This window comes from Urocitellus parryii, chromosome 5, assembly GCF_045843805.1.
Source record: "Urocitellus parryii isolate mUroPar1 chromosome 5, mUroPar1.hap1, whole genome shotgun sequence".
Lineage (NCBI taxonomy): Eukaryota > Metazoa > Chordata > Mammalia > Rodentia > Sciuridae > Urocitellus > Urocitellus parryii.
The window spans coordinates 41096731-41120502 of record NC_135535.1 but is presented as its reverse complement, the minus strand read 5'-3'; the positions used below and the strand labels follow the sequence as shown (position 1 = coordinate 41120502).

At 32.3% G+C, this 23772-nt stretch overlaps 1 protein-coding gene across 2 annotated transcripts in view; it reads left to right on the top strand.

Annotated features, from left to right (window-relative positions):
- The window catches only part of Zdhhc17 (zDHHC palmitoyltransferase 17), a 96959-nt gene that overhangs the window by 30140 nt on the left and 43047 nt on the right, over positions 1–23772 (top strand). For both annotated transcript variants that reach the window (XM_077798679.1, XM_077798678.1), the window contains exons 2-5: positions 7158–7261; positions 16221–16343; positions 22059–22136; positions 22732–22876. In XM_077798679.1, coding sequence (XP_077654805.1) covers positions 7158–7261; positions 16221–16343; positions 22059–22136; positions 22732–22876 — 450 coding nt within the window. The remainder of the gene's footprint in view (positions 1–7157; positions 7262–16220; positions 16344–22058; positions 22137–22731; positions 22877–23772) is intronic.

The window sequence follows — 23772 nt, the reverse complement described above, 5'->3', positions numbered from 1 at the left end:
ACTATAAAGGAATATAATCTGCTGGGAGCAGTGGTGCACGCCTGTAATCCCAGAGGCTCAGGGAGGCTGAGGCAGGAGGATACCAAGATCAAAGCCAGTCTCAGTAACTTAGTGAGACCCTATCTCAGTAAAATAAAAGGGCCAGGGATATGGCTTAGTAGTTAAGCATCCCTGGGATTATTCCCTGGTTGGGACACACACACATACATACACTCACTCATAATCTCTGAAATACATTGAAGTCATAAATCAGCTACTCTGAAAACGGGATAGAAGTCTATATCAGTATGGAAATGGTTAATATCTAATCTTGTTTATAAATAAGGGTATAATTCAAATTGTTAAACAAATTTTAGAACTCAAGTAGAATAAAATGGCCTAAGGATAACAGAAAATTCTTAATAGATGAATAGAATAGGAAAGTATTTAAGTTTGAAATTTCAAATATTACTCTAAATGGGAGAGAATATAAGAATAACACTCAGTGCAAGTGAGTTAAATATTGTTAAATATTACTGTTGGGATTACAAATATTCTTTTCAAAACAATTTATGATTTGTCTAAGCCCTGAAAGTATTCATACCTTCTCCAGGAAGTTTACACTAGTTGGAAAGAAGAAATGTTAATGAGTTAAAGGAAGTATTTATTTCATAAGAGTACCAATACTATGCCAGCCTCTGCCCTAAGCACGGGGGTATACAAGAGATTCTGATAGTTTCTGTCCTGTCACAGCTTTAGATTAAGGTGAATAGAATGTTAGAAGTAGAAGAGGAATGCTTAAGAATTTTAACATTTGAGTTTATTTAGGACATGTAAGAATGACCTAAATGTTCAGTGATTATAAGTAGTTAATAATATCACTGCATTTCAGTGTATCAATATAAGCAATGGCTAAATACTGTACTTAAAAAAACTATATATAATAGTATGAGGACATGTAAAGCAGAAAAACATAAAATGTGAGTACTATGATTACAGACTACATGAACCATTTGGGCAAATAAAGATTGTATAGCAATGTTGAAAGAAATTTGCAAGTTTAAGGTGAAAATTTTTTTCCGCAGACATTTGATGAACATTCAAGCTTGCCAAATTTACATGTATTGTTACAAGAATATGCATACATATGGACTAATACTAGAAGGAAATGAAGCGGAAAACCAGTTTTTTGTTTTGTGACAGGCGTTGAACTCAGGGACTTGCACATGGTAGGCTGAAACCAGTTTTTAAAGAAGTTAGAGGTTGATGAACATTTTTCTAGTTAAAAAAATCCTTTATGGTCATATCATGTCAAACTTTCTTGTTGGAAGCAAGAAGGTTAATTTGATATTTTGGATTGAGACAGTGGGGTACATGAAGAAGATCATTGCTGCAAGTTGGAGTCATTTTACTTATTAGAACCAACAGTGGGAACACTGTCGAATACATATTATATAAAGAACTTGTTATTGACTAACAAATTGGTTTGAAATCTTTCCATTAAAATATTCTCAACCAAATTATTTTTGTTCAGTCTTCCCTTAAGATGGTGCATTAAGTTCTTTAATAAAGGGTTCTGCCTTGAGAGTAGTGCCATCTGCTGGCCCAGTTAATTAATTACATTTTAAAAGAAAGTTTCTTTATAATGTAGCGGCAACTGGTTTCTTTGCCATTCACCTTTCTCTTGGTTTTATGTTTTGTTTATGCTGTCTTCTCATTGAAAACAATATTTCCCTTTAAAAATTCATATGGCATATTGAGAATTCAGTATACTACCTCAAGTTTTCCTTCTTTGCCAAAATTTTGTGTGTGTGTGTTTCTTTGTGACAGTATGCTTTTATTTCACAATAAAAGAATAAAGAATCAAAGTTCTGGTCCCCTCCCCCCAGTGAACTCCATCTGTGTGCTATTTGTTTCATTCTGTCCTAAGGACACATCATTTGGTTCACCAATATTAAATAAGACTTAGAAGTGAAATGAGAAGACAGCATAAACTTGTCAGACATGTTTTATAATAATTAAACTCATTTAGTTTCTTGATGACACCTGGCATCAGTCATTTGTACAGTGAAAGTACTTCACAAACCTGTGGTTAAGCCCTTTTGATATGCTAATACATTTGTGAACTGTGCACCAAAGAAGGCAGATTACATATGTCTTGTGGTTAACTATGTGCCTAGAGTTGTGTTGGATTGGTTTCTTCCCCCCCCCCTTTTTTTTGGTTTGAGAATGCATTTTTTTAATTATTTGATAATTTCAGCATCTATTCATGAATCTATGTGCCATCATATTTTGCCCTGTTTGAATTACCTTTTGTCTTCCAGAAGTAAACAATTCATATATTTAAATTGTGTGCCATTCTGAGTAGCATGATGAAATCACAACATTCAGTGTCATCCTGTCTGGGACTGAATCATCTTTTTTGTCTACTGTACTCACACTATATATACCATCTGACCTTTGGTTACTTAGTTGCTATCTCCTATACCAGATCAACTGTTTGTCTCAGGTATCAAAGTGTTTGTGTTCAAATCAACCCTACTTTACTTAATAATGGCCTCAAAACAAATGAGTAGTACTGTTGGCAATTTGGATATGCCAAAGAGAAGTAAAAATGTGCTTCCTTTAAGTGAAAAGATAAAATTTTTTGACTTAATATGGACAGAAAAAAGATGCTGAGGTTGCTAAGACCTACAATAAGAACAAATCTCCTGTGTGAAGTTGTGAAGAAAGAAAAAGAAATTGATGCTAGTTTTGCTGTTGCACCTCAGTCTGCAATAGCCACAGTGTGATAAGTGCTTAGTTATGATGGAAAAGACATTAAATTTGTATGTATAGGAAATATTATATTAAATATATATCACTATACATATATATATATATATATATATATATATATAAAATTTATATGTATAGGAAAAGACTTAGTATGTATAGGGTTCAGTACTGTTCTGATTTTACGTATCCACTTCTTGGATTGTATCCCTATGGAATAAGGGAGACTATATCCCAAGAGGGAATATGAATAATTACGAGTTCTGGTATCTATTGTCTTTATACATGAGCCAGCATTTACCTGTACTTGCTGTATAAGTTTGAGTTAGGTTATATTATGTTGATTTCTCTTGTAGTAGTATATATAGCAGTTATACCTATCTCAAATCTTCTCGTTCCTCTCTGCTTGTTTAGTGGCAGATCTGAAGGTAATCTCTCTTCTGAATTGTCTCAAATAGCTGCCAATGCCAGGGCTGTGAAAACCTTTGACAACTAGATGCACTTAGAATTTTCCAATTAGTTATTATTTATGTCAATATATTAAGTTGATATATGTTAGTCTTAGAAAGGACTTGGAGGACTTCCAATCCAGAAATGTCTGAATAGTTTTGAAAAGCAACTGAACCTTTTTTTTTAATTGAAAAAAATATTTTCTAAAGCCTAAAACTAAAAAAGATTTAATTGTGAGGTCATTAGGCTCCTGCAGATAGCTCCTGCAGCACCTTAGGTTCCTACATAAGCAAACCCAAATCTAATTTAACAAAACAAAAAAAGAAAAGAAAAGAAAATTTCAACTCTTTCTAATGTAAAATTGCTTGTCAACATCTAACAGACTTTACCAATCAGAAACCACCAACTAACTTCTAACTTGGAACTTTTTCACCACATTTATACCCAGATAGGACTAATGATTAATTGTAGCCAACCAAGTAATATATTTTGCTTCAGAGTTGAACTTTTAAAAGCCCTCAGCTCATGATGTAAAACTTAGCTCTCAGAACCTCTTATGATTGTTAGTACTGCCCAATTTTTGAATTGTTCTTTGTGCAAATAAACTGCTAAGTTTAATTTAAATTTTTTTTTAAAAAAAACAGACCCTAAAAGTACATAAATAACAAAGTACTTTGTTTAGGAAGGGAATAAATGAGTGCAACTTTCTATCTGTGTATACTTGTTGGTCAGCCAACAATGTGAGCACATTAAAAAAACAATTTTATGAGCTAGTGATTTTGGTGAAAACCTATAATTCCAGCTGCTTGGTGGGGCAGTGCAGTGATGGCTAAGGCAGGAGGATCACTTGAGCCTAGGAGTTCAAGGCCATCCTAGGCAATATAGCAAAATCCTCTCTTCTGAAAAAATTTAATTTTAAAGTTTTAAAATTACAGTTAAGTCTAGTAATAATTACAGTTATCTTCATGGAGTGTGTTGTCCTTTGTCACATTAGAGGTATTAGAGATAAACCAATATTGAGTCTGTAGAAAATGAGAAAAATAAGTTCCAAATTGCAAAATTTGGTAAAAAAGAAGGTTGAGATTTACTTAGACACCTTTCTTGTACTGCTTAAGGGTTAGGTTGAAAGACATCCTTAAAAAAAAAAATCAGTTATCTTTTACTGGAAAGTAAAAACAATCTAGTAGATAGGGCAAAACAGATTTTGGTATTGGTTAATTTTAAAGTATTACTGAGGAAAAAGACTGATTTCCAGTAACATTTGCAAGATCGCATTTGGTAATATTGATTGTGACAAAATGACTGGTAGAGAAACTGAGAATACAGTTTAATCATCCTTGAGTAAGTGAGGTCTCTAGGAATGAAAATGAAAGCTTTTAAATAGTAATCCTCAAAAATAAATTTATTTTATGGTTGTTCATTATTTACATGTACAAGCAATATATTTGTTCCTAGTAACAAAGAATAGCAGCTGGTCTTAGCGGATTTTCAAGTTAGAATGCTTTCAGAAGTTATATATTTTTTTGACATTGTGTTGTCTATTTCTGTGTTTTAACTTATTGGGAGACTCTTGCTCATAATACTTGCATTCTGCATTGCAAAGTTCTTGAGGGCTCCACACAATGTTTTGTATATTTGTAGTACTGATTTGAGAGATAATAGAGTCTGATGTGAAAGAAAAAAATCTGTGATTCTGAAGGTCTATATTTAAAAGGTTGATGTTTGAGTTCATCGTGGATTTTTTTTTCTTGGCATTGGTTTTCATTTTTAAAACATTCAGTTTTTTATCTTGATTACCTACTTTTTATGTACTCTGAAACTTTGCATTTGCCTTACCCTGTCATAGTTCTGGGTTCAAGTATTTTGTTGAGCTTTATGTGTAGCAGTTTCTTATATTTTGTTGAATACATTATTCTGTTCTGCTTGAAAGCTATCACCAGTTTATTACTGTCTCGGGGGGTTTACAGTCCTATAAAAGTCAGAATTGGAGATTTAAAAATTATTTTTCCTATAGAGGAGAATAGAATCAAAAAAGAGAACCCAGAAATAAGGAAGTGTTACTTGCCTGAGAAGTATCTTTTCCCTGATTATATAGAACACAGAGAAGTTGAAAAGTGGAATTCAGTGGAGAAAGTGAATGCAGAAATTTTAAAAAAGATGATGGATAAATCTTAAATATTTTATCACTTATTTAGAATGTTGAATATACCCATAATACTTGACCTGTTCATGTTCTAATTTTAATGGAATTTGAAAATAGTTTCTTTAAAAATCATTTAGTAAATGTGCATATATTGTGAAATTTGGTTTAATTATGAGATCTGTTTCCATTCTTATGCTATATGGATATATATTTATTAGTGGTATTTTAATATTGGCTAAAACATTTTCATAAAGAACTAGATAAGCATTAACTTGTTGGAAGATTGTATATAAGCTAAATTTGCTTTTGTGAAACTTTTAGAATCCCTATTCTTATTGAAAATACTTGTATTTATAATTCTGTATCAATTTTTAGAAATTTCAGATTAGTAGTCTAATTTGTGGCTTACTTAGACTTTATCCAGTAAAATTCTCTTAATTTTGTATTATTACATATCAGTGGTATGTGGTATATGATCAGAGGCAAGAGAATATAATTTGTTACAAGAAGTTATTTCCAGGGGCTGAGGATGTGGCTCAAGCGGTAGCGTGCTCGCCTGGCATGCAATGGGCGCTGGGTTCGATCCTCAGCACCACATAAAGGGTGTTTTGTCCACCAAAAACTAAAAAAAAAAAAAAAAAATTAAAAAAATTTTCTCTTAAAAAAAAAAAAAAGAAGTTCTTTCCAGATGTTTTGTTAGGATTTATCCTATTATTTATTTTTAAACATGTCAAATGTTGCAGTTTGAACAAACTATATTAGAGCTGGAGATTCTCAATTTTTCTGTTTTCATAGAAAAACAATTGTGTCTTAGTGCTGTATTATCTTGAGGAAGCTGATTAGAGCAAATTTCGTATTTTAAATAAAAATTGCATGCAACATATAAGATTTGAATACTGTACCCTGGTGGTGTTATTTAATTAAATTTTTATACAAAAAGTTATTTAAAGGATATGGATATGCTTAGAAATACTATCATGCTTTTCTTAACGAATAGGACACATTCTGAGAAATGTGTTGTTAGGTAATTTCATCATCCTGTGGACTTCAAAGAGTGTACTTACACAGTCCTGAATGGATAGGTTACTACATACCTGGGCTGCAAGAGGTAGCCTATTGCTCCTAGTCTACAAATCTGAATAGCATGTTACTGCGTTGAATATAGTAGGTAGTTGTAATATAATCACAAGTATTTGTATAGAAAAGGTACAGTAAAAATACTAGGTGATGGGAAATTTTCAGTTACATTATATTCTTATGGGATCACCATCATATGTGGTCTGTCGACTGAAATGTTATATGGCATATGACTGTATTTAAGCAGATTTACATTCTATTAGAGCTGTACCATTGTTCTTTATTTACCTAGTAGTAGAATAGTAAGTCTTCAGCATGAAGGTGTTTGAGAAAAGTAGTAGCTGGGAATAACAGAATAAAATATTTTTTATATTCTTCTATGAGAATACAGAGGTTCTTTCCTTTGGGGACCTTAGAGTTTATTTGGGAAATAGGTCACTGTGTTGGAGCTAGGGATTATGTTAGAGTAATAGAAAAGCTCCCAAGAATGAGGGTTGACTTCATGAAGAGGTCAGAGTGTTCCATGGAACTAAAAATGGATTTCAGTTACTGATTGATCACTGATTCCTAGTCTTACAGTTTTTAAATTTTGAGGATGTGAACAATGAACAAATTAAAACTTAATCATTTCAACAATGAAGATTCTTCAGACATCACAAAGCAAAAATTTTCGATTATTTTTTACACCCTTTTTTTTTCTCATCTTTTGCTTCTATGATTTTCTCTTTAACAGGAAATCAAACCCCAAAGCCATTATAACCATGGATATGGTGAACCTCTTGGACGGAAAACTCATATTGATGATTATAGCACATGGGACATAGTCAAGGCTACTCAGTAAGTTTGTTGTAGTTTTTTTCTTCTTTGACATATTTTAAGTGAAATATGAATCTGAATAACTCATGCTGGAAAAATTCCAGTATCTTAATTATATTAGTTTATTTCCCATCAATTTATTGAATTTGTTTATTTGCTTTCGGATTTGATAATCTTCAGAGAAGTTTATTATTATGCCATAAAGAATATTAAGATTGATTATAGAGAATTGGAAAAAGTTGGTTAAAAGCATTATAAATGAAGAACATTAGTGCATATCCCATATTGCCCTCCTCCTTAGCCAGGTACACAAATTAGAAATAAAACGTAGTAAAAATCATATGTTTATTTATTTATTTATTTAACTTATATTGAGAGAGATACTATAGTTACCTAAAATATTTTCAAAATACCAAATTAGATCAAACTTTGAGAATAGGACAAGGAAAATGACGAATCTAAGACTATTATAATGCAAATCATGTGGAGGTTGAAATATAGCAGGTATTTTCACCTGATGATAGAAGAGAGCATATGTATTTTTTCATAGGTGCTTCAGCATTTTAGAGTTGTCTGAAGTTTGTTGCATCTATAAGAGTTAATACTTACTGGATAATTACCTTGGGTATATATGATTTTTCTAGTCTTTCTGATCATTTGCATATCTTCTTCAGTTACAAAGGATTTAGTGATGTCTGTGATCAGTAAGTAGACCAAGTAAAGCTTAAATATTTGAAAATTTCTTTAGACATGGTTTCTTTTACTTTTAAATATTTTTCTTCATTTCCAGGTTGCTGAAAGCCTTTGGTTAATTTCCAGAGTACTGAAAGAGTTGATTTTGACCATATTTGCCAAGTTTTTATTGCTTTTAAGAACAACTTTTCTAGGGCTTTAGTCTGCTGATGTTGCCTTTCATTCTTGAATGTTATTTATAGTCAAAGATCAAAGCACTTTTGTGCCAGCTGTGTTTAATTTATGAAACAAATTTTCAGTGAATATTAGAAATGAAAGTTTGTGGTTATTCTTTATTAATTATATATGTAACATTAAAAATTTAAAACCTTTTTCTTTCATTCATATCGTTTGTAATTTAATAGGTAGCAGGATACCAGTTTTATGTTAGTTAGCAGATATTTAGACATTAAGTAACTTTATATTTTCACTAACTTCTCATGCTAGTTATAAATATGTTTTTTCTTTGTTGGTAGTAAGGACTGGCTTTGTTCTGTTTAACTGCTTTAACCTAATTTGTTTTGTTGTTTGTTGTTTTCTGTCATCGAGTAGTTTTATGGGACCTCACATGTAGTTCATCCTGTTTAATTGTCTGTGTTTTGTTTTTGCTTTTTGAAAGCTTAGCCCATTTTTTTTTCCTTCAGTTTTATTACATATTTGCTTACGTGGACATTTAGTGCTTCATATCACAGATTCTAAAGACCTTACCTTTTCATCCCCAATTCTGCACACATACCTACCATGTATGTTTTTAATTCTTCTCAGTCTAATTTCTCTTTTTGGAACTTTGCTCCTTTTGGTATCTTTCTCTTCTTTGACATTGATACGTCCCACCCTAATGTATCATTCCTCTTCAACAAATGAGTATACAACTTTAGGAAATAAAATACCTCTCTTTATCCCACATATACCATTCTAACTATCTTGTTTCTTAAAAAGTATCTATGGGTCTGTTAGCAATTTTTTTAAAAACATTTATATAAATTATGAAGAAAAATATTAGAAAAATATATAGATTAGAAATATATAGATTAGAAATATTAGAAATATTAGAAATATTAGAAAAATATTAGAAGTATAACTGTCAGATTAAGCAGACGCTATCCTTTCTCTAATCTCCTGGACAGAAACTTTCCTTGAAATTGCTAGGAATCATTCTCATTCACATCCATTATGTAAACAAAATATGCTACTGTAATATATGTTTAAAATTTAAATAAATCATATTATATAATACCCTTGCAGGTTACTTTTTAAATTTTTTAAGAACTGTAAGGCTATTGTGATTTTTCTTTTCCTTTGCTAAAAGATAAGGACCTCCTTTGTTCTGTTTAACTACTTTAACCTGATTTATTCTCTTTACTTGTTTGTTGTTTTCTGTCACTGAGTAGTTTTTATTTAATGTGAGTTCTTTTAAAATTTAGTCTTTTTGGAAATATCTTAAATTCTTCTCTACTCAGGATCATAAAGATAATTATATGGAAGGGCAAGTGACAGTGACAGTTTTAGAGTGCTTCAGTTGTTTTATTATTTGGTTTGACTAGCGATTATGTAGATATTTATTTTAGTTGTTTAAAATTCTATATGTTTTAAGTACTTCATGTTTTAAAATGGAAACATCTCTATTTCTTCAAATAATTTTATGATTTTTGTCTTTACATTTACATGCTTACATGGAATTTTAATTAGGTATATTTTAGTATGATTTTAATTAGGTATATTTTAGTATGAATAAGACTGTAGGTCTTATTCTTAATGTTTTTCATCAATCTCATTTACAGTAAATAGCATAATTAAATGTGCTGTATCATTTGATGTTTTGCTACAGTAATAAGGATATCTGATCGTGTTTTATTTGGATTTTTCATTTTAGTGATTATCTTGCCTGAAAAAAGATACCTCACAAAGATATGTAATACCCAGATGGAAGAATTAGAATGTGGGTTATATTTTCTAAGTCACAGTAATTACTTTCAGTATTATTCACTAGTCAAGCAAGAATTTACTGAACTTTACCTAGTAAATATACATTTTCTGATGATAATCACTCTTGAGAACTAATCAGGTTTTGGTATTTTCATAACAAGAACAAGTGGTTTCAAATGTTAGAAAATTGTTTCAGGTTTTTTAGTGTGTGCACATAAGGTTTTTATTGGTGACATTTTTAGATCTTTTCGAAAATGTGAATAATGATAGAAATATTTCCAAACATGAATTTGAGAAGTATAATTTTATAGCAGTAGTTTTTCTTAAATAAAAATAGTTACTTTCTCACTTGTCTTTACCTCCAAGGGGAACAGGTTAAAATCATTACCCTTTTTAAGAAAATATGACTGGTAGCATACTACATAGGCTCATCACTGCCCTTCTTACCAAAAAGAAAAGTCGGTAAATTTTGAAGCACTTTTATGGCTTTTTTTGTTTTTGTTTTTGTAATAGGGATTGAACCCATGGGTGCTTACCACTGAGCGACATCCCTAGCCCTTTTAGTATTTTATTTTGAGATAGGGTCTGGCTAAGTTGCTTAGGGCCTCATTAAGTTGCTGAGGCTGGCTTTGAACTCACAATCTTTCTGCCTCAGCCTCCCCAGCCACTGTGATTACAGGCAAGTGCCACCATGCCAGCTTCATTTGTCTGTTTTGTTAAAGGAAAAATACATATACTCAGAGCTGGGGCTGTAGCTCGGTGGTAGAGTGTGTGCCTTGCACATGTGAGGCACTGGGTTTGATCCTCAGCACCACATCAAAATAAATAAATAAATATTGTGTCCATCTACAACTAAAAAATTATTTTTAAAAATACATATCCTTTTTTAAAATTTTTAAAATTTATTTTTTCCATTTCTTATTGTGGTAAGATACAAATACTAAATTTACCATATAAACCATTCTGAAGTGTACAGTTCAGTGATATTCTTTCATAATATTGTGCACCTCCGTAACTCTTCTTAATCTGATAAAACTGAAACTATTTACTCATTAAGCAATAGCATTTCTCTCTCAGCCTCCCTGTTTCTATGATTTTGACTTCTTTAAATACCACGTATTAATGAAATCATACAAGTATTTCTCTTTTTTTTGGTTTATTTCACTTAGCATAATATTGTCAAGATTTACTCATTTAGCACATATTTAGTTTCCTTTTTAAGGCTGAATAACATTCCATTACATGTCTGTAACAAATTTTTATAGCAGTAGTTTTTCCATATATCTGTTGATGGACGTGGATTGCTTCCACTCTTTATTGTGAAAAATGGTGTCATAAGCAGAGGTGTCCAAATATCTCTTTGAGGCTATGCTTTCAGTTCTTTTCAGTATATACCAAAGAATCGAAGAATCATATAATTCCATTTTCAGTGTTTTGAGGGACCATCATATTGTTTTTCACAGTGGCTGTCTGTTGTTGAGTGTTGTGAATTTGTTTGATCTAGTGATTTATTGGGTTGAGCCCTGTATTTCCTTCCTAATGTCTGGTGGTTGTAGCTATTTTTGAGAGTTGAATGATGAAGTCTTCAGCTATTATGGTAGGGCTGTCTCAATTTTATTGTTTTTGCTTGAGATATTGTGGTGGTCTGTTATTAGGTGCATTAGTAACATAGTTTTATCTTCTTGTTCTGTTGAATCTTTTATTAGTATATAATGTCTTTCTTTGTCTCTTGTCATCTTTCTTGATGTAAAGTTTATTGAGCTGGGAGCTCAGTGGTACACACCTGTAATCACAGCTACTGAGGAGGCTGAGGCAGGAGGATCATGAATTTGAGGCCAGCCTTAGCAACTTAGTAAGACCTCTTCTCAAAATAAAAAGGGTTAGGGATGTAGCTCAGTGGAAGAGTGCCCCTGGGTTTAATCCCCAGTACCAGGAAGAACAAAATGGTTTTTTGGTCTGATTAGTATAGTCACGACTGCTGTCTTCTGGTTACTATTTATTTACATGGAATGTTTTTTTTGCATACTCTTCACTTTTCTGTCTTTTACTTTCCTTTTCTTTGGATCTGAAGTCTGCCTTGTAGACAGCACACAGTTTCATCACAAGTGTTTTGTTGTTGTTTGTTTCATCCATTATGAATCTTTGTATTGGAGAGTTTAATCCATCTATATTGAAAGCAATTACTAATAAAGAGGAACAGCTGCCATTTTACCATTTGTTTTCTGTGTGCTTTATAGAGTTTTAGTCCCTTATTTAGTGCGTTATGTCTTTTTTATGTTCTATTAATTTTTTTAAATAGGGAAATGTTTAAATTCTTATTCCTGTAGCTATTTTTCTTTGATTGCTGTAGGTGTTACTTTTAACATCCTAAAATTATAGCTCTAAATTAGAATTTGGTTTTGAATGTATATATACTACTTTTGGGGTTTTTTTTGTTGTTGTTTTGGTACTGGGGATTGAGCTCAGGGCACTTGACCCCTGAGCCACATCCCCAGCTCTATTTATTTATTTGTATTTTATTTAGAGGCAGGGTCTCACTGAATTGCTTAGCGACTTGTTTTTGCTGAGGCTGGCTTTGAGCTCGAAATCCTCCTGCCTGAGCCTGGCTTTGAGCTCAAAATCCTCCTGCCTGAGCCTCAGGAGCCCCTGGGGTCACAGGCTTGTGCCACCGTGCCCAGCTTATATACTACTTTAATTTTTTTTTTTTTTTTTTTAGTTGTAGATGGTTACAATGCCTTTATTTTATTTTTATGTAGTGCTGAGGTTTGAACCCAGTGCCTTCCTCATGAGAAGCTACAACCCAGCCCTAAATACTACTTTTAATAATACACAAACTGTGTTCATTTATATTTTTTTCATATCCTTTTCAATTGTTAATTTCACAGATTTACCTATTTATACATTGTGTTCTCCAAAACCTAAACAAATAATTATTTTAAATGCATTAGTCCCTTAAATGATGATAAAAACAATATGTGGACATAAAAGTCAAAATTGCATTAACATTAGCTTTTAAACTAGTAGTTTCTTTAAAGATATATTAATCTCTTAAATCATGTAGAAAGTAGAGTTACAAATCATTGTTAAATACTAACTTTTGTAATCAGTTATGTATTGACTTTTATTGAGATCTTTATTTCTTTATATGGCTTTAAGCTACAATCTAGTGTCCTTCCATTTTACCCTACAGGATGTCCTTGAGTGTTTCTTGCATGGCAGGTTTAGTGGTAATGAACTGCCTCTCATTCAGAGATTTCACTCTTTTTTTTTTTTTTTATTGGTTGTTCACAACATTACAAAGCTCTTGACATATCATATTTCATACATTAGATTGAAGTGGGTTATGAACTCCCAATTTTACCCCAAATGCAGATTGCAGAATCATGTCGGTTACACATCCACAAGATTTCACTCTTTTTAAAGGGAGAGGAATGTCTTAATTTCTCTCTTTTGAAAGGCAGTTTTGCTGGATACAGGATTGTGGTTGACATTGATTTCTTTTTAATACTTTAAATACATTGGCCTGCTGACCTCTGACTACCAAAGTTTCTGATGAGAAATATGTTAAAAAGATTTCCTTCACTTTATTTTTAAAATCTTTTTGTACACAATACCTTTATTTATTATTTTATGTGCTGCTGAGGATTGAACCCAGTGCCCCATACACACTAGACAAGTTCTCTATCACTGAACTACCACCCCAGCCCCTCGCTTCACTTTAATTCAGTCTTTTTTTTTCTCTTTCTACTTCTTACATTTGATAACTTCTCCTGTTCTAAGTTCATTTGCCTACTCTTTCTTTGCCTCTCAAATCTGCCTTTAAATCCATCTGGTGAATTTTTCATTGTGTTTTGAGCTCCAGACTTTCTTTTTAGGTATTGCTTTTATTTATATTTTCATTTTGTTCACACATCATTATCTTTGTCCACATCTTTCTCTAGTTCTTAGAGTATCTTTAATTCAGTTGTTTTAAAGTAGTTCTCTAATACATAAGCCATCATGTCTTTTTCAGGGACAGTTTGTATGGATTTTTTTCCCCTTGAAAGGTTTATACTTTATGTTGTTTTTTTTTTAACATGCCATCTAGTTGTTCTGTTGAAAACTGGACATTTGAATGTAATGATGTGGTGACTAGTTAATCAGGTACTACTACTTCCCCAGGGTTAATTTATTTATTTATTTTTCTTTTTGATTATTAAAGATAGTCTCTGTGCCAAGACAGCTTGAGGGTATAAACTTCAGGCTCTTGAAGGACTTTCTGAATCTGCGCCCTTCTCTGGGCATGTATAGTTTCTGATTTTCCCTATGTATGAGTTACCTTTGAATAACCTACTCTTTATTGTTTATTCTCAAAGGAGGAAAAAGAAAAACGAAAGAGAGGAAGAAAAGGGATAAATAAGTAATTTCACCCAGAAGGGGAGAGGTTTGCAACAGTTGAGGGTATGTGCTACAATAATGGCCACCTCTTTTTGTCTGTACCTATGTGATCTGAAGAAGCAATTAGAGCATGGGTCTCTAATATTTGGATGACAGGGTCCACCCTGATTAGCTGTATGCTGATTACTCTAGGAACAGGTGAAACAGGTGCATTCCTGCCTGCCAGGGAATGGAGGGTAGGGATTGGTAGTTGTGAGTAGGCCAAGCACTGAAATTAACTGCAATTTACCATCCAGGCAAGCCTTTTCAAAAGACTCCAGAGTTCCAAAGTAGATACATCACACATACTCTGCCAGTGCACTTTTTGTCTAAGTAGAGAAACAGATTTGTAATGCTTCCTATTCTGCCAAACTCCAAGAATCCTCCTCAGGAACTTTTAAATGTGAGAAAATAATCAGTGTTTCTGTGTAAGGTTCAAAAGATTTCCTTGCTCACTTACCATCTCATTCATAGATTTCACTCTTTAATATGCCTAGTTTACTTATCAGTTAGGTGTTTCTGAAAGAAAACAAACAACTGAAGGTATCATTGTCATCCTCTCCTGCTATTTCTTACCTTAGGTTGATGCCTCTGGGTCTGTCTGTCTGTTTCTCTGTGTTGCACACATGCAAATCAGAACCAGGGACAACAGCAGTTTGAGGGCTGTGCTAAATATTGGTAGATCTAATTTATTAAATAAGAGATGAATATAGGTAGAAGTTCCATTGTTTGTTTCTAGCAGCTCCTTATTGTGCTTCCTCTCTCCTACCCTCACCTTGAGGTACACCTTTTTGGATAAGAAATTTTAAGAAATTACAAATATTGTAGATATTACAAATATTACAAATATTTGTTTTTGTGTTACTTATTTCCAGGGATCCAGTGAAGATAATTGTTGTGGCTTGATGATGGAATCTTCCTGGTTTATTGTATTATTCTTTTTACTTTTGTGTATATTTAAAAATTTCCATAATTAAGCTCTTCGTTTGCCACAGAGTGATGGGAAATGCAAGTGCAAATTATATTGTCTGTGTGTGCCTCTCTTTTATTAGATATGAATGTCTTTCATAGAGCTCTTCCTGTGGACTTTCTCTTAAGTCTCATTTGGATCGAATTGAATTACAGGACTCTTCTTCACCTACTTCCCACCCTTGCACACCCTTTTTTATTTGCTTTCAGGAATATCAAAGATTTATAAATAAAGAATGCTGGGGCTTTTAAACATTTTTTCCTTTTGATGTTCTGCTAATTATTACATGTTCATTGCTATTTATTTTTATGTATTTTATATTTTTTAGCTTGATTGTATATTTTTTTTACAGTCTGCCTCAGTGTTTCATGAATAAGTAGTGCTGTAAAGAAAAATGAGAAACTGATTTTCTCTTCCAGCTAATGAGATTCTGTGGTTTCATAAATGAGATATTTTAGAACTATGAAATGGATTAAAGCTGTTGAAATATTGGTATTTTAAAATCTGGGGGGCTCAGGATGTGACTCTGCAGTTGAACACTTGCCTATATGAATGAGGCCGAGGGTTCAATCCCTGGCAACATGTGTGCAGGTACACACACACACACACACACACACAGTGAGTTTAGAAAAGTCAGATGGGGAGAAGGAAAAGAAATGTGATATTTTATGTTTAAATACATTTTAATGTCTTTTAAAAATACACACACACATTTTAGTTGTTGCTGGACTTTTATTTATTTATATGCAGTGCTGAGAACCAAACCCAGTGCCTTACACAGGCTGTACAAGTATTCTACCACTGAGCTATAACCCCAGCCCATATTTTAATTTCTGAGTCTGAAAATGGAGCAATATTGTCTTTTTAAAATGTTATTTTCATCTTTGAATTTGTTGTTAAATAGTAGTAACAATCCATATTTTCTTTTTTTTCAAGATATGGAATATATGAACGCTGCCGAGAATTGGTGGAAGCAGGTTATGATGTACGGCAACCAGACAAGGAAAACGTTACCCTCCTCCACTGGGCTGCCATCAATAACAGAATAGATTTAGTCAAGTATGTATTTTCTGCTTTGATTAATTATTAGTTGGCTTTATTTTTAAATTATTGGGGGTAATGATCATAAAATGAATAATTTCCAAAATTCATGACTTAAGTGTGTATCTGTATATCTTTTTTCTTGAAGAAAATTACTTTTAACATACATTGACAATATGAGCGAAGCACTTTTCTGAGTGCTTTTCCATGTGTGTTTCCTTTCATTTTAATTCTTGAAATAACCCTAAATGAAATGTAACAGTTACTACCATCTCAGTGATGAGAAACAGAGGCACAGCTTTTAAATATACTACACACAGCTATTAATGGCATGCAAATAATAAGTTGGAATTGGGATCTGAATTTATGCAGTCTCACATAGCATTCACATTCTTAGTACAGATTCTATGGGGAAAAGCAGCAAAAAGAAAGAGGATTTGAAATAGTAATAGGCAATAGTCTTATTTAACTGTTCATATCAGCTTAACTGATGTTTCATGTATGAAGTATAAAATGATTTTTATTCTTCACCATTAATCTGTTGTTTTAATATTAGAAAGAAATAGTCACAGAGGCAGAGGATACAACTGAGAGAAAGAGCCCTACCCTAGCTTGAGTAAGGCCCTGTATTTGCTCCTGAGCACTGGAAAAAGAAAAAGAAAAAAGTTAGCGCAGCAAGAATTGAACTGATAGGAAGTCTTTCTTAGTAATCTTATTTGGTAGTCTTTGATACTTTGAACATTTTAGAAAAGACAATCTAAAATGAGCTGTTTGGAGATATATAGTTAAGTGTAGCATACAGAGTCTAGAGGCAAATAGAATATTAATGCCAGATAAAAGAATTTGTCCTTAAAAGTCTTAAGCAAAGATTAAACAAACAATAACTCATTGAACATCATGAGTCACTTTCTTCTAGAGAGTGTATTTCCATTTTCTTTGTTCCTTTTTTCTCTTGTTACATCTCTTTTAATTTTCCCTGTGTCTTCAGTGTGGATCGCCTTATATCTAGTTTTTTTTTTGTCAAAAAATGTATTTGTTTCATCTTTGTGAAAGAAATTTTCACATTGGATGTAAAATTTTGCCTTTTATACACTGAGAAGATCATTTCAGTTTCTTGGCTTTTGTTACTGTTAAGAAATTATACTATGCATTTAAGATTTTCTCTTGTTTTTTGGTTTTCCTCAGTTTTACAATGATATATCTAGGTGTCAATTTCTTTTTATTTTGAATGAGATTACAAGGAATTTTGATTCTGTGAATTGATGTTTTCCTCAGTTTTGAAGAGTTCAGCCATTGTTGCTTCAAATAGTGCTCCTGCTCCATTCTCTTTTAACTTCCCTGCTGGAACTCCAGTTGAATATATGTTAGTTGTGAGTTTTTTTTTTTTTTTTTTTTTCTTACTGTATCTTCTTTCTTTTCATTCTGTATGTTCTCTTCTTTTGTCTCTGCTTCACTTGGGAAACTTCTTCCAACCTGTAGTTCATTACTCTCTGTGTTATCTCCAGTGTTCCTAATTTTGGGGTTCCTAATTTTAAAAATCTTATCATTCTGTTTTAGAATTTTTGTTACTGTTTTAAATCTGTATTACTCAAATCATTAGTTGTTGAAATTTTCAATCTTGTCTCATATACTCAAACAGCAAATACCATCATTTTATAATCTATCTGTAAAATTATAGCTTCTGTAGCTCTCTGTGGGTCTGTTTCTATTCTGTTTTTCTTTGACATGCCTGATTGTCCTTGGAGATATATATATATATATACACACAAACACACACACACACATATATATATACATACTAGACATTGTGTTGGAAAAATTTATATGTTGATTAATTTGAGACTTACGTTGCAAAGATTTGTTTTTGCCTGGCCCAACCTAATTTCAAAACTTTAGATTTCCCAGATTTTGGTAGATGAAGATTATGCTGTATTAGGTTTACTTCTGTTTCTTCCTTACTTTATAGAGCAGCTTTTTGGGGGATCCCAACCTTTAGTTTGCTTTTTATCTCCTTTGCTTCCCTCCTGGCCAACTCTTCTTTTTTTTTTTTATTTTTTTATTTTTTTATTTTTTATTATTGGTCTTTCAAAATATTACATAGTTCTTAATACATCATATTACACGGTTTGGTTCAAGTGGGTTATGAACTCCCAATTTTACCCCGTATACAGATTGCTGAATCACATCAGTTACCCTTCCATTGATTGACATATTGCCTTTCTAGTGTCTGATGTATTCTGCTGTCTGTCCTATTTTCTATTATCCCCCCTCCCCTCCCCTCCCCTCCCCTTTTCTTTTCTCTACCCCTTCTACTGTAAATCATTTCTTCCATTTGTATTATCTTGTCTTACCCCTCCTTTCCTCTTATATGTCATTTTGTATAACCCTGGGGATCGCCTTCCATTTCCATGCGATTCCCCTTCTCACTCCCTTTCCCTCCCACCTCTCATCCCTGTTTAATGTAAATCTTCTTCTCAAGCTCTTCGTCCCTACCCTGTCCTTGTTGACTCCCCTTATATCAAAGGAGTCATTTGGTATTTGTTTTTTAAAGATTGACTAGCTTCACTTAGCATAATCTGCTCTAATGCCATCCATTTCCTTCCAAATTCTATGATTTTGTCATTTTTTAATGCAGAGTAATACTCCATAGTGTATAAATGCCACATTTTTTTTTATCCATTCATCTATTGAAGGGCATCTAGGCTGATTCCACAGTCTTGCTATCGTGAATTGAGCTGCTATGAACATCGATGTAGCAGTGTCCCTGTAGCATGCTCTTATTAGGTCTTTAGGGAATAGACCGAGAAGGGGAATAGCTGGGTCAAATGGTGGTTCCATTCCCAGCTTTCCAAGAAATCTCCATACTGCTTTCCAAATTGGCTGCACCAGTTTGCAGTCCCACCAGCAATGAACAAGAGTGCCCTTTTCCCCGCATCCTCTCCAGCACTTATTGTTGTTTGACTTCCTAATGGCTGCCAATCTTACTGGAGTGAGATGGTATCTTAGGGTGGTTTTGATTTGCATTTCTCTGACTCCTCCTGGCCAACTCTTCTGCATCAGCAAATTGTCTTTAAGTCAAAATGCTGGGCATTCTTGTAACTTCTTCAGGTTTTAACTCTTTCCTGAATCTTGACTAAGTAAATGCTGTTAATTCTATTAGGCTTTGCTTTTTTGGAAATGTTTCTTATATTTCATTGAGCTTTCTTTGTTCTTTTTAAATGAGAGGGTTAAGGTTGGTTCAAGTTACGTAGGCTTCCCTGATCTCTATTTTCTTATTAAAAAATTATTTTAATCAAAATAATACATAAACAATTTTAAAAATCAGGTATTGTTTAAAGACTTACAATGAGAAACATCAGCCTTTCTCTACCCTTTAGTTCCATATTTAAGAAGTAACATTTTCAATACTTAAGTTGTTCCATCCAATATTTACTCCCCCCCACCCCCCAAAGTAGGGGTGGGTAATGGGTATTGAACTCAGGGGCGTTCAACAACTGAGCCACATCCCCAGCCCTTTTTTGTATTTTATTCAGAGGCAGGGTCTCACTGAATTACTTGGCACCTCCCTTTTGCTGAGCCCTGGCTTTGAACTCAAGATCCTCCTGCCTCAGCCTCCAGAGCCTCTGGTGTTACAGGTGTGTGCCACAGCACCTGGCCAGTATTTACTCTTAAACTTGATATGTTTATGTTGCTACTTTTATATGTATTTTTTTAATGCAAATGATAGCAAACAATTTTGTTTTTTCATTTAATCCATGTCTTCCAGGTTTTTTATTATCACTACAAATAGAGCTGCATTATTCTTAAAATCTGTATAACTGGTGATATGAAGTATTTATTTACTGATTTCCTTATTGATGGACAGATAAATGGATTGATTCTAGTGTCTTTGCTGTCACAAACAACACTTCAATTGATATCTTATACACATATCATTTTGAATATATTTATTTATATCTGGAATTCATTGGAGTAAGAAAAATGCAAGTTTTTAATTTGAATAAATATTGATAACTTTATATTATTTCTTGATTTATTAATTTTTAGCATTATATTTTGTCTTTTTTAATATTTAAAAATTTTTTTTAGATGTGTAGACCTTTATTTTATTCATTTACTTATATGTGGTGCTGAGAATCGAACCCAGTACTTCACACATGCTAGGCAAGCGCTCTATCACTGAGCCATAGCCTCAGCCTATATTTTGTCTTTTTAAATAGATGTTCTAGACTGCCTTACCACTAATGCTTTTTCTGTTACTCTTTCATGGTTTAGTTACACCATTATGCAATGTTTAAATTATTAGGTGTATATAACTATGCACTGCTAAGCACAAAAGCTATTCTGTGATTAACTGTTCTTGTAGAACTTTTGATTTTGTCTGAGTTGTCAAGTTGCTTCATGTGTTTTTCATTTTTTTTTAACTGTCACTAATTCTTCCCATACACTTAGAACTGGAAAAATCCCCCTATGCCAACAGTATTAGTTAATTTATCAGTTTTGTTTTGATGGAGGAGGGAAGATGATATAATTCTTAGATTTCTCCACTTTGCTGTGTCAGCCCAGACTTTTTGCTGTGTAGGACTACCATACAACCATTGCTTGAGATTTTTGTTTGCCATAATTTCGGTAAGTCCCTTTGCTCCAATGTTTGTATCTGTTTTCCAGATATTAGGGGGTTTTTCGGAGGTAGTTTTTCGCCCCCTCTAAAGAAGGGAATGGAATTGCTTTAAAAAAATTCCAGTTGGGATTTTAAAGAAAATATTTCCTATGAAAATAATTTCTTGAGCTATAATTCTTTGAGTTCTAGTCTAACCACTCTCAAGAAACATCTTCAACATTGTATAATGTCTAATAGGTACCTTAAGAACCAGTTCAAAGATACCTAAATGTTCGTGTTCTTAATTGATTAATTCTGGAAATACTTTGTTAAGTTACTTTGAAATATATTTTATATGACAGTGAAGTTGGTCCCTTAATTACATAATGTTTTAAAATCACAAATTTAACAGAAATTTAAATGAAGCAGAAAATGTGTGAATTATGTATGTAAGAATGATTATATTAAACGACGTTTAGAACTGTGTATATTAAAAGTAAATGCATTAGTGATCTAAAACAGTAATCACTTAGAACAGTTTGAGAGCCTCAGTGAAATATATGGATTTCACAGAATATCAAGATGGTATGACATTAATACATTAAACATTGAGGTTGCTTTTTCTTTTAAAAACAACATGGCTTTAAATTAGGCATAACAAACAACAAGGCATAATAAAAGACCTTCTGTTACAGTTTATAGTTGATAAAATTCTTGCATGTTTATTGTTTGATTTAATCTTAAAATAATCTTATAAGGAAAGTAAAGTTAAAAATTTGAGCTATCCAAGGTAGAACACATCTTGCCTGTGGTACCACTATTCTGATTTTAATATTTTACATGCTGCTACTCAAATCTTTGTGATTCTCTTAACTACCTTCTTTTTTCATATGATTAATTTGGCATTTTTATTCTTTTTTGTAATTAAATTTTTTTTCCTATAACAAAAAAGTGATGTGTTTGTATAATAAACTTCTAATTATGTTTCTTAAATTATCAAAAAAGATTGCTTATTTTCAGAGGCACAAAGCAGCATAAGATCCAAAATGAGAACTTTTCTTTCCTTATTTTTCGCATAATTTCTTAACATTGAAGATGCACATTTCTAAATTACTACAAATTTTGTCTTATAGATACTATATTTCGAAAGGTGCTATTGTGGATCAACTTGGAGGAGACCTGAATTCAACTCCATTGCACTGGGCCACAAGGTTTAAATTTGCTTCTATATTATTTTTCCTTTGGATCCTTCATTAATATAAAACAGTACAACTTCTTTTTTTTAATGATATGCCAAAATCAGTGGGAGAGTTTATTATGCTAATAGTTAATATCACTAATATGCCAATGTATTCTTGTCCAGTATTACCTGCATTAGAAGCTGAGTTTGTTGTTCAAGGTGTCTTAAGGGAGTTAGCCATGCTGATGATAATGTAGTTAGTTATAAGATTACATTAAAGTTTGGATTTGTAAGTTTATCATTTTGCATCCTGTATATATATTCAGTTAATGAACTAGCTCAGTTCATGGAATGAATGAGATATTGGAATAAAAACAATACACTTATAGTAATTATATATTATATTTAAAGAAGTTATGACTATTTCCATAAATTATCAAGTACTATTACTCTAAGATTTTAAAGAACCAAAAAATCCTTAATGTATTTTGACATATATCTATTTTAAAATAACTTCATAAAATGTGTAATCTTTCTACCATTGCCTTGTTTTAAAACATTCTTTCAAGAAGATACTGTTTGAAATAACTTTGTATATGTTAAGTGTTTATTCTTTTGTGTTTTAGACAAGGCCATTTATCCATGGTTGTGCAACTAATGAAATATGGTGCAGATCCTTCATTAATTGATGGGGAAGGATGTAGCTGTATTCATCTGGCTGCTCAGTTTGGACATACCTCAATTGTTGCTTATCTCATAGCAAAAGGACAGGTAAAAAAAAAAATTTGCAGTGGTGTAGATTTTAATCTGATGTTCTTCATGGCTTAAATGCCTAACATGTATAACAACCTGGTGATATTTAAGTAGTAGTTCCTAAAGAATAAAGAAAATAAATAAATATATAGTTAATTTGGTATTGAATTTTTAATGCTCTTAACATAAAAATAAGAAATATAATCATGAGCCAAATAATGTTTACTAAGTTGAGTCTTTTATTTCTGAGATAGATGGATATAAGTACTGGAAAATAAAGGAGAAAATTTGGATATTAATTCTCCCCCACCCCCCCAATTATGGTGTTTGAATATATCCTCTGAATTAATCCAAACATTTTGAAGTTATTTATTGGTTATCTTCTATTTTAATTCCTCCTCAGGGTGATAATTTCTTCAAGATTGGTTTCTCATTTTCTGCTCTATAAAATGCTGCTGCTTGTCAGAAAGTTCCTCATGATTTAAGTGGCTCCTGATTTTTCCTGAATATGCAGCAGTGACCATAATCATATTAAATATCACTGGTTCATGCTACTATGTTTTTATAGTAAATGTATTTTGTTAAAAGTAATGTAATCTGTTTTTTGTCCATGCATTTTTTTCTGGTTGTATTAAAACATTAGTTTTAAAATAAGGATCTCATCACATAAGAGTAAGAAAAATTAATTTAATCCATTTCTTTCAACACATATTTATTGTTATTTAATTTAAAATTTCACTCTGATTTAGAATTTAAATACTATATTTTTAAATAAATTCTTTGATTTTTTTTGTTGTTGTTGACAGTATTAAACAGTAGCAGTTGGATATTGTACATTGAAGCTTACGAAAAGAGGCATGGGCTGATTAAGTTAATTGTTAGAAGAGGGAGTTTATTCTACTATTGTTAACAAA